Source organism: Cynocephalus volans, chromosome 10 (genome assembly GCF_027409185.1).
Source record: "Cynocephalus volans isolate mCynVol1 chromosome 10, mCynVol1.pri, whole genome shotgun sequence".
Lineage (NCBI taxonomy): Eukaryota > Metazoa > Chordata > Mammalia > Dermoptera > Cynocephalidae > Cynocephalus > Cynocephalus volans.
In genome coordinates this window covers 101933516-101951917 of record NC_084469.1, presented here as the reverse complement: position 1 = coordinate 101951917, position 18402 = coordinate 101933516, and the positions used below count along the sequence as shown (strand labels likewise).

Sequence of the window (18402 nt, the reverse complement as noted above, 5' to 3'; positions counted from 1 at the left end):
ATTTTATTCTATTTCTTGCCCATGATTACAGGACCTGGCATTCCTTTGCCTCTGGATACTGGAACTGCAGGACCTGGAGGGGAGAGAACAGAGGCTAAGTGGGCACTGGGTGGAATGCTCCCACCTCCCCAGTGCCGTTCTAACCATCACCTTAATGTGAGTGCTGTATCTGGAAATGTTCACAATTTCAGGCTCATATGTAAACATTCTGGTGCAACCTCTCTCTTCTGCCAGTATTTAATGAGCACCATAGAGGGCATTACTCAAAATTCTCTTTGTGACCTTTGTAGTGCCTTATCTTGTGGTATTAAAATGATTTAACCCTTGAATATCCATGTTTTCTTTGGACTATTTAACCAATCTGTCAACTTCACAGATGAAGAGCATTGAGTCATGTGGCAAATGTCCAGGAAGCAACTGGTTTTTTTTTTAAAAGATGACTGGTAAGGGGATCTTGACTCTTGACTTGATATTGTCAGCACCACGCTCTCCCAAGTGAGCCAACCGGCCGTCCTTAAATAGGGACCCTAACCCGTGGCTTTGGTGTTATCAGAACCACACTCTCCCAAGTGAGCCATGGGCTGGCCCCAGGAAGCATCTGTTTTTGCAGACAGAATGTTGATGATCCTGGTACATTATGCATTAAGCATTTGTTAACATGGTTAATTATTTGGTGAAAAGATTCTCTTTTTCTTTCTTCCTTCCTTTTTTTTTTTATGCCTTGGGAAATAAACCTAAATCCACTCACCCTGAAATATTCTGTCTAGATATTATCCCTGTTCTCAAATTTTGTCACTGCATGGACATGATTATCTACCCTCTTCTGAGTCCCATTTGTGCCCCAGACAAGGAAGATGATCAAGACCTTTACTTAGGTTTACTGGGCTTCATTCGTGTTAGAGTGAGTGTGGGCCATTTTATCTCTACGGTCTAAAGCTGCTCTTAACTTTGCAGATCTAATGACTCTAAGCCAGTGATAAAGGGAGTGGGTGAATCTCCAGGAGACCAATGGACCAGGGATGGTCAACATTATGAAATGTTGACTACAGTAAATGACAGAACGTAGGATTCCTAAGTTTTGTAATATTAAGGCTTTTATGTCCAATCCTTCACCTCAAGAAATAAAAAAGCAGAGCAAATTTAGAGCCCATCCAGTGTCCATTTATGTTCTTTCTCTTCTTATATTGCCTAGATGATATATCTGCAACATGGACCCAGGAAATCAAACAAGTGTTTCAGAATTTTTACTCCTGGGATTTTCCCAAGACTCAGAGCATCAGCTGATGCTATTTGGGCTGTTCCTGTCCATGTTCGTGGTCACTGTGCTCGGGAACCTGCTCATCATCCTGGCTGTGAGCTCTGACTCCCACCTCCACACCCCCATGTACTTCTTCCTCTCCAACCTGTCCTTCACTGACATCTGTTTCACCTCCACCACTGTCCCAAAGATGCTGGTGAACATCCAGGCACAGAGCAAATCCATCCCCTATGCAGGCTGCCTTGCCCAGATGTATTTTTTCATGGTGTTTGGAGGCATGGACACATTTCTCCTCACCGTGATGGCCTATGACCGTTTTGTAGCCATCTGCTACTCCCTACACTACCCAGTCATCATGAACCCCCATCACTGTGGCCTGCTGGTTCTTGTGTCCTGGTTCCTCAGCTTGTCATATGCCCTGATCCAGAGTCTGTTGATGCTGCGGCTGTCCTTCTGCTCCAACTGGGGAATTCAACACTTTTACTGTGAACTTGCTCAGGTCCTCACGCTTGCCTGCTCAGACACACTCGTCAATTACATCCTGCTATATATGGTGATGGGTCTTCTTGGCTTTGTGCCCTTCTCAGGGATCATTTTCTCCTATAGCCGAATCATCTCCTCCATCCTGAGGATCCCATCCACTAACGGCAAGTATAGAGCCTTTTCTACCTGTGGGTCTCACCTGTCTGTGGTTTTGTTGTTCTATGGGACAGGCCTTGGTGTGTATCTCAGTTCTGATGCATCCTCCTCTTCCTCGAAGGGCATGGTGGCCTCAGTGATGTACACAGTGGTCACCCCCATGCTGAACCCCTTCATCTACAGCCTGAGGAACAGGGACATCAAGAAGGCCCTACAAAGACTTCTTGGGAGAAAGCTCTATGTTCACTGATGGGAACGTTGGTCCTGGGGTTTCTGAGAGAGCAGAACTAGCAGCAGTGGGCTAAAGAAACTACATTGAATTTTGCTTCTCTCCCTCTCTATTTCTCTGTCTTTGGTCAGAATTGACTTGTGAATACTTTGCTTAAACCTCTTATGGTGACTCAGTCATCCTTGGTTCTATCCCCCCAGTCCCACTCCCTCCTTCAACTCCTTACATTACTGCATTTCACCTTGGCGTTTGCAGTCCTGTGGGTCAACACAGCCAGTTCAAGTATTGACTAAGAAACTGTTGGAAAAGATTTACGAAATAGTACGTGTAATCAATAACCATTGGTGCTTATCAAATTCATACATTTGATAATGTTTATTGAGCACCTATATTGCTCAGACTGTCCTGGGTGCCTGGGATACAGCAGTGAAAAAAGGAAAAAAAAAAAAAAAAAAAAAAACCAGACAAAAATCTTGACCCTCATAGAGCACAGATCCAGGATCACAGAATTCATCGGATCACGTTATATGTATGTACACACACAAAATAGACTCACAGATTCAGACTCATAATTCAGAAGAGCAAGAATTGAGTGACACAATTGCCACCTGCTGGGTATGTGATGCTGAACAGCTTCCTGTGATGTACAATGTGGCAGGACCAGTGGACAATTAACAGCAATTAGCAAAGACAGCTGGCCTAAAAACATTGACCAACCTCCCCACTAATGTTTTCTATTTCTTTTCTATTAGCTCACCCCAGCATTTGAAAATCCTCTCATCTCTTGTTCCTGTGGAGTTACAATCAATCCCCTTCCCTATTGTGATAGTCTTTATTTTTTTGTTATAGACTTTTTAATATAGCAGTTTTAGGTGTACAGAGGGATCGAGCAGAAAGTACAGAGTTCACATACCCCCCCCACAGTTTCTCCTGTTATTAACATCTTTCATCAGTGTGGTACATTTGTTACAATATGAACTAATATTGATACATTATTATTAACTAAAATTTACATTAGTGTTCCCTCTTTGTGCTGTACAGTTCTATGGTTTTGCCCAATGCATAATGTCATGTATTCATCATTACAGCGTCATACAGGACAGTTTCAATGCCTTTAAAATCTTCTGTGCTCCACCTGTTCATCCTTCTTTCCCTCATTCTCTCCTCTCCTGAAATCCTGGTAACCACTCATCTTTTTTCCCCATTACCACAGACATTTGTCATTTCTTTGTATTGAGAACATTCAAAATACTGTCTTCTAGCTAACTGAAATTATCCAATAAATTGTTGTTAATTATACTCACCCTACGCTGCCATAGAACGCTAGATCTTATTCCTCCTATTTAGCTGTAATTTTGTATCTATTATCCAACCTCTCAGTATCCTCTAACCCCACTACGCTCCCCAGCCTCTGGTAACCACCATTCTACTCCCTACTTCTATGTGATCAACTTTCTTAGCTTCCACATATTAGTGAAAACATGCGGTATTTCTCTTCCTGTTCCTGGCTTACTTCACTTAACATAACATCATCCAGGCTCTTCCATATTGCCACAAATGGCTGGATTTCATTCCTTTTAATGGCTGAATAGCATTCCATTGAGTATATATACCACATTTTCTTTACCCATTCTTCTGTTAAAGAACACTTGGTTGATTCCTTATCCTGGATATTATGAATAGCACAATAGTCTCTAATAAAGTCTTCCTTGTTTACTTGACTCATCAGGTGCAATTTTCCTTTGACACAGTCAATGACTTTCCAGACTTTATAGCAAATTTCTACCAAACAATATTTGGTCTTGGCAATGAAATTGCCCAATGTCTTGCTTGTTTAAGTAAATAATATCACACCCCACAAAGAACTTTGAAGAGGACCAAACTGATTTTGTGGGTGACCTGCATAAATTTAATTTGGGAAAGATTAGCTGAGGCACCCTTGTTGTTGGTCCCTAGGAATGCTCAGAAGTTGCAAGTTCATTCAGAAGGTAACGACAGTAGAAGAGGAATAGGGAGACTACGTCGATGGAGAGAACATCAAGGATATTTAGATGGGGGTCATGGAAGGCATCATTAAGTGCTGTTATTTAAGTGGAAAGGTGAATAAGAAAGGAGAGAACATTCTTGGCATAGAGAATAAAGTGTAATGGCCTAGAGATTTAAAATAACACAGCCTGTTTGAAGAACTACAAGAAAGCCAGTAGGTTTAGTCGAGTGGTTCTCATACTTAGCATCCATCATAATCACTTGGAGAGCTTGTTAAACCACAGGTAGCTTGGTTCCAGCAGCTGAGGTTTGGATACAGCAGGTCTGGGGTTGGACCCACCTTTGCATTTACAAGTTCTCCAGGGAACAGTAATAGCAGAGATAGCTGGAAAGAGGAGAGACTATATAATGAAGAGTCTTATAGACGCTGAAATAGAGTATAAATTTTATTTTAGGAGTAAATGATTTTATTTTAGGAGTAAATCAGAAATGATTGGAGGGTTTTAAGCAGAAATGTGACATTTTAATTATACCTAAAAAAAAAAAAAATTCTGGTTGCCTGGAGAGAAACTGAATATTGAGGAATAACTTAGGAAACTCTTGCATGAGCAGAAATAAAATGTTAAGATGAACTCTTTTTGAAGAATGGGAAAAGAGAATCATAAAAGTGAGGTAGGGAAGTTTAGATCACATCGTTTTATTATAAAAAAGGAAAAGAGGATCTGAAATGACAAAATGTGGGGGTCTCAGTGGCCTGGAAGAAAGTTTATCTACCTGAAAATTTGAACAGATATATGCTAATGAATTTTGACTGTAGAAACAAGAAGAGAGTTAAGTATTGTTTATTCTAGCATGAAATTAAAGCACCTTACACGTGTTGGTGTCACCTCTGTATCTCTTTACTGTATGGGACAGACCTTGGCATGTTCTGTAAACTTACCCACCAAAAGGTCGGAAATATCCACAGTGTTAAACACTGTGGTCATCTGGATACTCAATTACTTCAAAATATAGTGAACAGAGGAATCAGGGGGTCCTTGGTCAAACTTGTAACAGAATTAGGGGAAGAAGGGGTAGGTGGTTATGATTAGATCGTTGGCTTTAGGAATTTGAAGTATGCTGCACATGCAGGTACAGATGTTACCTTATTTTGAACTTCACACTGTCTATGAAACTTCTCTGAATTTGGATTTTCCCAATTTATTAGTGTTCTTTATAATGACCCACCCCCAACCCTACCCCCAGTGCCCTAAAATTTCTATTTTTATCTCCTCTCCTTGAATTTTTCTTCCAGTGATCCCAGCACTGGGTTTCTAATTAACGAAATATTGCTGATCATCCAAAGAACTACTTTGTAATTGTCTTTAAAATCTTACCAAATTAATTTTATAGGTAATGAGATGTCCCAAGTTGGGTTCCTTGGGAAGGACTCTGAGATGGAGATTAACATACAGGAAGTTTACCAGGCAGTGCTTCTGAAATCAATACCTATGAAAGGGCAGGCATGTAGTTAGAAATTTGAGACTTACCTAAAGAGAGGTCTTGCCTTTGTCCCAGCTCCTGGGAGTTTACTTCTAAACCTTTGAAATTTCCCTACTGATTGGACTGCCTGGGTTATTCATGGTGGACCCTTCTGGCCACAACTGGAAGTTGATCCGAATAAGATGATTTAGGATGAGGGTTGGTCATGCCTGAAATACCAACCATGTGACTATAGTGTTGTGGTCTTCAGGCTACGTAATATCAGCCTGACATCTTGGGAGGACTGGAAATTGTGTTCAGTTACAATCATGCCAATGCAATGGAGTCTCAAAAAGAATTCTGGACACCAAAGCTCAGGTGAGTTGCCCTGGTTGGAAATACTTGTTGACTATTATTACACATTGTATCCAGGAGGAGGTAATGTGTCTGGACTCCACGGGGAGCCGACAGCTAGAAGCTTCATGTTTGGATTCTCTCAGACTGTGTCCTCTTTGAATCTTCCTTTAACTGGTTCTAATTTGAATCCTTTCACTCACTGTACTAAACTGTAATAATAAGTATAACACTTTCCTGAGTACCATGAATCATTCTAGCAAATTATCAAACCTGAGAGAGTCTGTGGGGACTCCTAAATTTGTAACAAGATGTTCTGAATTGAGGGTGGTCCTGGGGACCCCCGAACATGTGAAGGGTGTCTGAAATAAGGACAAACTTGTGAGGACTGCTCTCTCACATTTTGCAGCTTGATTAACTCTTTGTTGGAGAGAAGGGCAGAGGGAAAAACTGAGCCAAGTTGCAATCCATCAAAATCTCTGAAAACCACCAGGGAGCTCTGGAGCTAGGATGGCCCCTTGGAGTTGTCTGGAATTGGGGCAGAGGTGCCAAGACTTTATGCCCCCACATCAATCAGTCATTGAACGTGAGCTGCCACAGGAAGGAGGCATGACCTTGGGTAAGGTGGCCCTCTGCAGCTGAGGCTGAACCCACAGGGACTGATTTCAAAGGGCTGAACAGTACCCCCAACATTTGGAGCAACATGTCTCTCATTCCTGATGGGAGATTGTTAAAATTGTGTTAAAACACAAATAACATAAAATACCTTAAACGTTCATTAATTGTAGAGTTCAGTGACATTTAATAAAGTTACCTTTGCTGTGCAACCATCACCACCATTCATCTCCAGAACTCTTTTCATCTTGCTTAAGTGAAACTCTTTACCCATTAAATACTAATTCCCAATTCCCCCTGCATGTAGACCCTGGCACCACCATTCTACTTTCTGTCTGTGTGATGTTGATTCCTCTAGGTACCTCATACAAATGGAATCCTACAGTATTTGTCATTTTGTGACTGGCTTGTTTTACTTACTGTAATGTCCTCAAGGACATTCTTCCATTGACGGCTGAAAGGAGATCTTTTACAATTAAAATTCAATGTACAAAAACCTGTGGGGTTGCTGGATTAAATTTTGATGACTTCAAATTGTACTTCCAAAAGTTTGTTGAAAATGGAATTGAAAGTATGAATCTTTCCATGAATGTTTTGAACAATGTTTTAGCCAAATGTAGTAAGTGTTGTTCTGAATGCAATCCTTTTATTATGAAATGTAAATATTTTCACCTGCATGGAAATACAGGCAAATGATAATAACATGAAATATTTATCACATTCATCTGAATATCCAGTCATTATTCTGAATACTTTTCATATAGTAACTTTTAAACTATCAGTCCAAACCTATGAGGTCTGTGCCATTTTAAAGATGAGGAAACTGAGAGTCTGAGTGGTTAAGTAACTTGTCCAATCTTATGCAATTGGTGGCAAAGAACAGAATTAGGATGAAAATCCAGCCAATCTGGCTCCAGCAGCACCTGTAACTATCAACAATACCGAGCACTTCCGGGTGGCAGGTGCTTGTCATTCATCATCTGTACTTTTCAAAGCAATCTTAGGACATAGGCATTTCTATACTCATTTCGGAAATAAGAAAACCTGGTCTATAATGGGTGAGTGGTCTTATCCAAGGTCAGACAGGTGGTGGAGGTATCACTGAGCACAAGGTAGATGCAAAAGCTCAGGTTTCTTCAATTACTCTAGACAGCCTCGTAGTAACAGGGGGTGCTTGTACCCCTCTCCTGTGCCTCGGATTTGCACAGAAACTCCCCATGTACTTTAACTGGCAATGGCATGATTCTGTGTATCTTCTTTGGGATCTGTCTTCAGGCTGGGGGAACACACTCTCTGTGCACTGGAAGATCCAGATATACTCAGGAATCTGTTTCTTCTGGGAACATCCCTGAACCAATAACTGATGTGTGCCTGCTTGGGATGACCCTTGGGTGTGACCTACAGTGTCTCTAGAGCTTCCTTGTGGGATTCAGCCAAAGTTTCTCTTCATGGGAGTTTGCTTGATGTATTACCCTTGCTTAATTTCTTTCCCTTTCCAGTCATATTTCCCCATTCCATCATTTGTTTTTCCTAGGATCTGCTTGTGTGAAACCCAACCTAAAAAATTGTTTGCACTCTGTTATGAAATCCCATGTAGAGATTATCACTGCAGAATTCTGGTATATTTCTTCCCAGCAATTTTCCTCTGCATAATGTTCATCATTCTGTCATATATTTACATTTAAAGAGGGTTATTATGAGGTGGAATATGCTTCCATGTGACAACGGGATCACCGGCTGCCAAAATCAGTAAACTCTTGAAGCAGCTTATATCTGAAAAGACTTACTGGTGGCTTCCAACCACGAAAGAGATCGGCGTATACATTGTCCTTTGGAAAACATAAGCATCCCAACTGTATTTCACTTTCATGACAATCAATTGCTATCCTTAGTTTACTTTCTCTCTCTTTTTCCCTTTATTTACTTTCTCATTGTGATCTTGATGTTTCTTCCTGTTAAATAATAAGAGCAGTATTGCCACATTAAGCTTTTTTATTCTCTGCATTTTATGTGTATTATAGTGTATTATAAAAGAGACACAGCAATGAATTTTCCTATTATCTACACTGGTGGCTAGTTGTGTGAGTTGTGGGTCCTCTAAGTAGATTACTAAGTCTCTCTGTGCCTCACTTTCTTCACCTGTTAAATGAGAATAAGAATAATACCACCAGTACAAAGTCACGAAAATTAAATTATAGGTAAGGATTGTTCCTGGCACTCAGCAACCACTCGGTGAATGTTAGCTAACTGTTATTAACTGTTACTTTGCTATGAGGGGTGGGTAGAAATCATTTTAAAATGAAAAAAATCTGAAGTAAACAACAATCCTTTCAGTAATGTGTCAAATGCTTGGCTTTCTATCTTAAAAGCCTGAGCTACCTGTGGGAGGGTCCCCCTGTGGGTAAGCTAGGCACAGCACAGGAATCAACAAACAGAGTGAAGAGACACCTACAGAATGGGAGAACATATTTGCAAACCATACACCTGTTAAGGGGCTAATATAAAAATATATAAGGACCTCAAATAACTCAATATGAGAACCAAATAACCCAATTGAAAAAAGGGCAGAGGACCTGAATAGACATTTCTCAAAAGAAGCCATACAAATGGCCAGCAGGAACAGCATGCACCACATAACGATGTCTCAGTCAACAAAGAAGCACATGTACGATGGTGGTCCCATAAGATTATAATGGAGCTGAAAAATCCCTATCATCTAGTGATGTTGTAGCCACTGTAACGTTATAATGCAATGCGTTACTCACACGTCTGGTGCTGTTGTAAGCAAACCCACTGCACTGTCAGTCATATAAAAGTGCAGCACATACAATTATGTACAGCACATAATACTTGATAATGATAATAAAAACTATGTTCCTGGTTTATGTATTTACTGTACTATACATTCTATTGTTGTTTTAGAATGTACTCCTATTTATAAAAAAAAAAAAAGGTAACTATAAACCAACCTCAGGCACATCCTTCAGGAAGTATTCCAGAAGAAGGCATTGTTATCATAGAAGGTGACAGCTCCGTGCATATCCAAGTCTTCTCTCTGAAGACCTTCCAGTGGGACAAGACGTGGAGGAGGAAGGCAGTAATATTGATGATCCTGACCCCGTGGGCCTAGGCTAATGTGTGTGTGTTTTTGTTTTTAACAAAAAAATAGTTTTAAAAGTTAACAAAAAAATTTAAAAATAAAAAATCTTATAGAATAAAGATGCAAAGAAAATATTTTTGTTCAGCTATACAGTGTGTTTGTGTTTTAAGCTAAGTGTTATTGCAGAAGAGTCAAAAAGTTTTTTAAAAATTAAAAGATATATAAAGTAGAAAATTTAAAGTAAGCTAAGGTTATTTTATTATTGAAGAAAGAAAAATTTTTTAAACAAATTTATTGTAGCCTAAGGGTACAGCATCTATAAAGTCAACAGTAATGTGTAATAATGTCCTAGGCCTTCAGAGTCACTCACTGACTCACCCTGAGCAACTTCCAGTCCTGCAAACTCTATTCATGGTAAGTGCCCTATACAGGTGTACCATTTTTTCTTTTATACCATATTTTTACTATACTTTTAATTTTTATATTATGTTTAACTACACGAATACCATTGATTTCCAGTTGCCTACAGTATTCAGTGCCGTAACATGTTGTATGGGTTTGTAGCTTACAAGCAATAGCCTGTACCACATAGCCCAGGTGTCTAGTTTGCTATACAAACTAGGTTTGTGTAAGTACAATGTGTGATGTTCCCGTAATGATGAAATCTCTTAAAGACACATTTCTCAGAATGGAACCCCTTTAAATGTTGCATGACTGTATATGAAAAAAATGCTCAGTATCACTAATTATCAGGGAAATAAAAATGAAAACCACAATGAGATATCACCTCACAGTTGTTAGAATGGTCATCAAAAAGACCAAAGATAACGAATGGTGGGGAGGATATGAAGGAAAAGGAAACTCTGCACATTACTGGTAAAAATATAAATTACTATATCCATTTTGGAAAAGAGTATAAATGTTCCTCAAAAAACTAAAAATAAAATTACCATAGTATGCAGCAATCCCACTTCTGGTTATGTATCCAAAGGAAACAAAATCAGTATGTCGAAGTGATATTGTGTCTCTCAAGTTCATTACAGCATTATTGACAGTCGCCAGGATATGGAAACAACTAAAGTGTCTAACAATGTATAAATAGATAACAAAAATGTGGTATATGTTCACAATGGAATACTATTCCATCTTTATTTATTTATTTTTTAAAATTTATTTTATCTATAGAATCAAAATCGATTATACATATTTTTTGACTTGAGCACTGAGATATGTTGTTTAAATCAATATTACTAGCATATGAATTGTTACAAATCGTAATTATTCTTTATGCCCCTTGTCTAATCTCTCCTCTTTTCCCCATTCCATCCCCCTCCCCCCTCTAATTGCCCTAGATTTCTTCTCTCCTTCTGAAAGAATCATGGTTACTCTGTTCATTTGTTGCCTAGATGATCTGTCCAATGCTGAGAGATGTGATCAGGTCCCCCAATATTATCATAGAGCAGATGCTTCTTCTGTCACTCTGAAATGGGCTTTGTGGAAAGAGACATCCTCTTATTTTCTTTGTCTCTGCTGGTGACTCTTCTTGTGTGAATGCACTCCAGTGGTTGGTGCACCATCTGCACGGTGGCTGTGGTGACTAGCCGCTTTTGCAGCAGCCATGGTTATTGTGGTGGCTGTGGTGGGCCACCCATGTGGAGGTGTTGTTTTTTGTATACTCCTTGGCTCTGGCGGTATGCCTAGTTGTGGGATGTGTTTGGTCCCCTTCTCCATGCCTGTGGTCCCTGGGCAGGCCCAAAGTCACTGGCACCATGTGCCTGGTTGTGGGAGGGGTGGCTGGTCCCCTTCTCCATGCCTTGGGTCACCAGGTGAGACCCAAGGAGCTGGTTTGGTGTGCCTGTTGTGGGACAGGGGTCCGTTCCCCTTCTCCATGCCCTGGGTCCCTGGGCAGGCTCCAAGGTACTGGCGCCATGTGCCTGGTTGTGGGAGAAGGGTCCAGTCCCCTTCTCCATGCCTTGGTTACCCAGGTTGGCCCTGAGGTGCTGTTATCTTGTGCCTGGTGTGGGAGGAGGTTCCAGTCCCCAGCTCCATACCTCAGGTCACTGGGAAGGACCTGAGGCACTGGCTTGGTGTGCTTGGCTGTGGTAGAGAGGTCTGGTCCCCTTTTCCATGCCTCGGGTCCCCAGGTGGGCCCCGAGACACTGGCGTGGTGTGCCTGATTGTGGGAGAGAGGTCCAGTCCCCTTTTGCATGCCTCTGGACTGGGCAGGCCCCAAGGTGCTGGTGCAGTGTGCCTGGTTCTGGGATAGAGGTCCAGCCCCTTTCTCCTTGCTTCAGGTCCCTAGGTGGGCCCCAAGGTACTGGCATGGTGTGACTTGTTGTGGGAGGGTGGTCCAGTCCCTTTATCCATGCTCTAGGTCCCTGGGTAGGCCCTGAGGCACTGGTTTGGTGTGCCTGGCTGTGGGAGGAGGGTCCAGTCCCTAGCTCCATGCCTTGGGTCACTGGGTAGGACCTGAGGCATTGGCCTGGTGTGCCTGGTTGTGGTAGGGGGATCCAGTCCTCTTATTCATGCCTTGGGTCCCTGGGCTGGCCCCGAGGCACTGGCACAATTTGCCTTGAAGTGGGATTGGGGTCCGGTCCCTGGATCCAAGCCTATGGTTCCCAGGCAGGCCCCAAGGTGCTGGTGCTGTGCCTGGGCCAGAACTAATTTTTTGTCCTTTGCTTCTAACACAGGAGAACTTCCTGTGGGAACCAGTACTTGAGCTGTGTGGTTGTTTAAATTGCTACTTTGCCGTTGCTTCCCTACGGAAGGCTTTTTGTGCAGCTTAGGGTTTAATGGTTGATCTTATAGGTACTTCTGGCTCTCCAGAGACCTGGTGGATCTGTGTTCTGTAGAATTTCTGACCTGGGCCTGAGTTTTTTCATCAAACTGCACCCCATGCAATTCTTCATTCCTGACCATTCTCCTCTGAGTGGTCCTGTGCTGATTGGGGGGCAGGTCAGCTGTCCTTGCTGTGTCCCAGTGTTCTCCCAGTGTTCCCATCTTGCCTACTGCCCATGCTCTAAACACTTCCCATGGGATGGGCACTGCACTGGTCCCTTGTGCTGACTCATTGGCTTCTGAATGGCTCCTTTTTTTCAGTTGTTCTGGCTCCTCGCTCCTGAATGGGTCCCTGCGAACCCTATTAGTGGTCTTGCTGTCCTGGGGGCCACCGAGGCCCTCATCTCCCCTGCCGCCTCCAAGTAACTCCATTTGAAGGACACAGTGGCGGCTTCTGCTGGCTCCTGCTCCATGCGCTCAGCAGCTTGAGCCTTAAAGCAGCCACGTCCTGAAAAGCTCAGAGCAGCTTTTTCTTTCTCTCATCGTGGTTTCTCCCACCTTCATGAACTCCATAGGTCTCTCCTCCTCTTTCCCTGAGCTCCAGTGGCCCCAGCTTGGCTGACGTTACATTTTTATAGTTGTAAATTTGGTTGATTTGTGGGGGAGAGTGACACTGGGGACCGTCTATTCCGCCATCTTGACAGGAGCCTCCATCCTTAAAAAAAAGGAAATTTTGTTATTTACTACATCATGGATGAACCTGGAGGATATTATGCTGAGTTAAATAAGCCAGGTATGGGAAGACAAATACCACATGATCTCACTTATATGTGGAATGTAAAAAGTCAAACTCATCAAAACAGTGAGAAAAATGGTGGTTACCAGAATCTGGGGTGTGGGAGTTTGGGGAGTTGTTGGTCAGTTAGACAGGAAGAATAAGTATTGTGTATCATTGTGACAACAACTAATAACAATATATTGTATTCTTGAAAATCATGGATAGTAGGTAAGTATTCTCGCCACAGAACAATTACGTGAAGTAACACATATGTTGAATAGCATTCTGCAATGTGCATGCACGTGTGTATGTGTATATATCAAAACATCATGTTGTTCACCATAAATATATACAATTATTACTTGTCAGTTAAAAATAAATAAATAAAAGAGGAAAATATTATCTGAAATAAATCTTATGACTTTCCCCCCATTTTTAAAATGCTACTTCAACTTTTTAATTTTGGTTAAATATATATAACAGAAAATTTTACTATTTTTAATGATTTTTGAGTTTGTAGTTCTGTGCACTTGGCATTAAGTACATTTACCTTGTTGTGAAACCATCACCATGATCCATTTCCAGAACTATCTAATTTTTCCAAACTGGAACAGTGTACTCATTAAACACTAACTCTCCATTTCTCCCTTCCCCAGCCTCTGGTAATCACTACCCTTCCTTGTGTGTCTATAAATTTGACTACTTCAGGTACCTCATAAAAGTGGAATCATACCATATTTGCCCCTTGAACACTGGCATGTTTTATTTAGTATAATGTCTTTGATTCATGGTGTAGCATGTGTCAGAATTGCCTTCATTTTTAAGGCTCAATAATACTCCATTGGATGTATATACCACATTTTCATTATCCATTCATCTCTCGACGGACACTTGGGTTAGTTCCATCTTTTGGATACTGTGAATAAGGCTGCTGTGAACACGGGTGTACAAATATCTGTTTGAATCCCTCCTTTGTGCTACTTTATTTTTTCATAGCACGTTCCACAATTAAAATGTTTTATTAGTTTGCCACTTTGTTTTTCTTCTCCTCCACTGGAATGTAAGATACATGAGGACAGGGACTACTTCTTTGTAACCAGGTCCCCAGCACTGAAACTACAGTAGGTACACAAAAAATATTTCTTCTATTAAATGAATGGGCAAGCAGTCTTCTGCAAGTCTAAGATTTAAAGAGATGGGGGAGTGGGAGGGGATAAGAGAGAAACTGGTAAAGGGCCATGAAAATCGAGTACATTGTATAGTTTGGAATATACTAACTATCCTGATTTGAACATCACATATTGCACACAGGTATTGATAGTCAATTCTGTACCCACATATGTATAATCAACTATGCTCCAATAAAAAATATATCTAAATAAAAAATAGAGAGACTGAAAATAAGACAAATAGAACATATACTCTTCTTTTAGTAATAAACTTTCTCCACTTTGCTTTCAGAACACAAGTTCTCCTAGTTTCCTGCTAACTAATTTCTTACACATCCTCGATTAGTGTTTTTTCCCTCCAAAAGTCCCTAATTTCTTTCAGATATAGTCTTGATACCCCTCACGGTCTTCATCACCTGTGTTGGTTTTATCTCCAGCAAAAGCAGATGTGCAGCCAAGAATTCATGTATGACCACTTTATTGGAAAGAAAAAGCACATGGATTTGAGAAAGAAGTAGGTGCAGGGAAGAGAAAAATAGGCAATTAATATTGCATTGAGTCAGCTCTCACAACGAATAAACAGAGTTTCAATCATGTGGGGAGAATGTGGAAACTGGAACAAGACCTGCACTTCGGGTGAGGGGTGAAAAAGGTGGTGTATGTCCTAAATCTCTCCATCAAGTGCTGCCCCAGTGGGGAATAATTCTCTGCCACTGCTGCTGCCATGCATCGGAAAAGTAGGTTCATGCTGGTTGGTGATGATCATTGGCAGAAGGATGGTGTGTAATAGAGAAAGTGAGAGGACCCCAAGGAAGGTGGAATCAACACTGAGATGCTGCTCCACTTTTCACTGAAGACACGATTCTATCAACATTCTTCTCAAAAAGCAAATGAAGCTCTGAACACCGTCTACAGGTATGTCTGTAATGATACCTCTAGAGAGTTCCAGAAAGTAATTAAACAACATGAGAGGACGGTTCTTATTCTATTACATTCATTAATATGTTTTTTGGTCTTGGAGTATTTCTTGAAACTGCAATGATGGGAAAGAAAATTCAAGTGAAAGAAAGAAGGAAGAAAAGTGGGAAAGAAAAGTCAAATGAAAGAAAGAAAGAAGAAAACAAGAAACGTGTCATGTAATGATAAAATAAAAATAAAAAATAAATAAAAATAATGATGAAAGAAGTGGATGAGGGAAGAAAATAGGAGTAGGGAAAGGAAGAATTACATGGAGTGAAACAACATCTCAGAGTTGTCCCAGGCAGTCTATCTCTATGAACCACCTGGACAAACAAGCTTTCAAATCTACATTTCTGCTTTGAAGTTGAAAATCACATCATTGTTCTTGTAAAGAGTAGGAAGACAAAGTGAGAAGGGTGGGAGTATCAGGCTGCCAGCTTACAGTCCATATCAACCTTCATCTCTTCGTTTGGACAATGGGATGAATGAGAGAAAAAATCTTACATAAATGTTTTCAGGATTAAATAAAGTCATGCAATAAAACAAGGACAGTACTGATGTGGTAAGCACATGGCTTTGACAAGCCTATGATCTTATCTCAATTCTTCCAGGAAAAACGAGAACATAGCCAAATTAAGGTAAATAGCATCAATGTTTGAGAGAACAATTTTGGGAGAAACCTTATCAGTTTTTGATATAAGGGCTTTAAATCTCAAGTTAGAAATCTTAGGAATAGGTATAAGAAAACTAGCCAAAATTTGAACTTTATAGACAGCATATAAAGAAGTCAAAAAATGGAATACTGAGGGAGTTGTTGAGGAGAAGCCAATACCAAAAGAAATAAAGGCAAAGCCATAGGTGCTTTGGTAATAAGAGAATGAAGCATGTCATCAGGAGAAAAAAGAGACAGGATATTTAAATTTACAACATTTGCCTGAGCAACACACAGTGTCCACTTAGTTCTGAGATCAGTGATGCTTCATGGACAAGAGTCTGCTCTGCTGAGGAGTCTTCCCAGGGCCCCCTTCACTTCCTTGTTCCTCAGGCTGTAGATGAAGGGGTTCAGCATGGGGGTGACCACAGTGTACATCACAGAGGCAACCAAGCTTCTGTGGGAAGAATGGGTGACAGCAGAACTGAGGTAGACCCCAAGTGATGTTCCATAAAACAAGGAGACCACAGAGAGGTGAGAGCCACAGGTGGAAAATGCTTTATACTTGCCTGCAGTGGAGGACATTTGCATTAAGGAAGAGACAATCTGATAGTAAGAGAAGAGGATCCCAGTGAGAGGAAACACACATAGCAGCGCAGCTGCAACATACAAGATGATGTTATTAATGAGGGTATCTGAGGTGGCCATCTGGAGAAGCTGAGCCAGGTCACAGAAGAAATGTGGAATTTCAGTGCGTATAGAGAATGTCAGCCTCTTCATCAGTAGAATTTGAAGTATAGAGGCCCAGAAAATGATGAACCAAGACATCAGGACCAAGAGGACACAGAAGCAGGGGTTCATGATGACCATGTAATGCAGTGGATGGCAAATGGCCACAAAGCGGTCATAGGCCATCACAGTCAGTAAGAAGTTATCCAGTCCAGCAAAGAACATAAAAAAATACATCTGAATGAGGCACCCTATGTAGGAGATGTCTTTGCTGTGTACCTGGATGTTCACCAGCATGTTTGGGACCGTGGTGGAGATTAAACAGATGTCAACAAAGGACAGGTTGGAGAGGAAGAAGTACATGGGGGTGTGGAGGTGGGAGTCAGAGGTAATGGCCAAGATGATGAGCAGGTTCCCGAGGACCGTGACCAGGTACATGGACAGGAACAGTCCAAATAGCATCGGTTGGAGTTCTGGATTATCTGAAAGGCCCAGGAGGAGGAATTCTGATAGTTCTATGTGGTTTTCTGCTTCCATGTAGCTGGTGTGTCTGCTGGGAAAGAAGGAAAAAAGCAGTGTTCAATGAACATCCCACTGACAGCCTCAGCTAGTTATCACTTCACAATGTCTCCCTTGGCTGGACATCTTTCACCCTCTATTGAGTCCTTTGAATAACACTGATCCACTCAGCCAAGTGGTCGCCCATTCCCATTTAAATGTGTAAGATTATTTTGACTTTTCTTGATTTAGCTGAAATTTCTCTCTAACTTCTACTCACTGGATCAAATTATCTTATTTGAATCTATGGTCACAAACTAATTTCTTCTTTGATATGACTTTTCTACAGTAATTTAAAACATTTCATATCTTTTTAAAAATAGTACCCATTCTGCCATCATTCTAATAGCTCTACAGTATTGATAAAGAAATGGATTTTCTACTCAAACAACCTTTATTCTGTGACCTGATTCTTCCTATTGATGTGACAGTTAACTCCTATTGCCTTATTCCCTTGTTTCTAAAAATGTGGTTATCACTATTACTTTGTGAGGTTTAAAATCCATTTGTGCCCAGTGTGATCTCATTAGATCATACTTGTTATTATTGATATTCTTTTATAATAATTATTTTTTATTAGCATATTTATTATTACAAATCACACTTGTTCTTTATGCTCCTCACCCAACCTCTCCCCTTTCCTCTCCCTATAATAATTATTTTGAACATATAACTCTTCCACTGTGTGGTATAGAGATGTGATTTAGAAAATGGATCTCAACCTAATCAGAGAGATAGACTCCAACACAGTAATAGTTGGAGACTTTAACACTCCACTTTCAGCAATGGAGAGATCATTCAAACATAAAATTAATCAGGAAACATCTGAGTTAATCTCCACTCCAGACCACTTGGAACCAACAAATTTTCGTAGAACATTCCATCCAAAAGCAATAGAACACAAGTTGCTCTCAGCAGCACATAAAACATTCTCCAAAATAGACCATAAGCTAGGCAATAAAACAAGTCCCAACAATTCAAAAAAATCGAAATTACATCAACTATCTTCTCAGGCCACAATAGAATAGAACTAGAAGTCAATTACAGAAGAAACCTTAGAAACTGTACAAATACATGGAAATTAAACAACATGCTTCTATACGAAGAATTGGTCAAAGAAGAAATTAAAAAGGAAT

General features: G+C 40.7%; 2 protein-coding genes across 2 annotated transcripts; one reads left to right on the top strand and one right to left on the bottom strand.

Moving 5' to 3' along the window:
• Positions 1–1208: 1208 nt before the first annotated feature.
• On the top strand, positions 1209–2147 carry LOC134387575 (olfactory receptor 7D4-like). Its single transcript, XM_063110009.1, has one exon. The coding sequence runs from the start codon at positions 1209–1211 to the stop codon at positions 2145–2147; it is 939 nt and encodes a 312-aa protein (XP_062966079.1).
• A 14159-nt stretch (positions 2148–16306) lies between these two features.
• Positions 16307–17245, bottom strand: LOC134387842 (olfactory receptor 7D4-like). Its single transcript, XM_063110339.1, has one exon. The coding sequence runs from the start codon at positions 17243–17245 to the stop codon at positions 16307–16309; it is 939 nt and encodes a 312-aa protein (XP_062966409.1).
• Positions 17246–18402: the final 1157 nt, after the last annotated feature.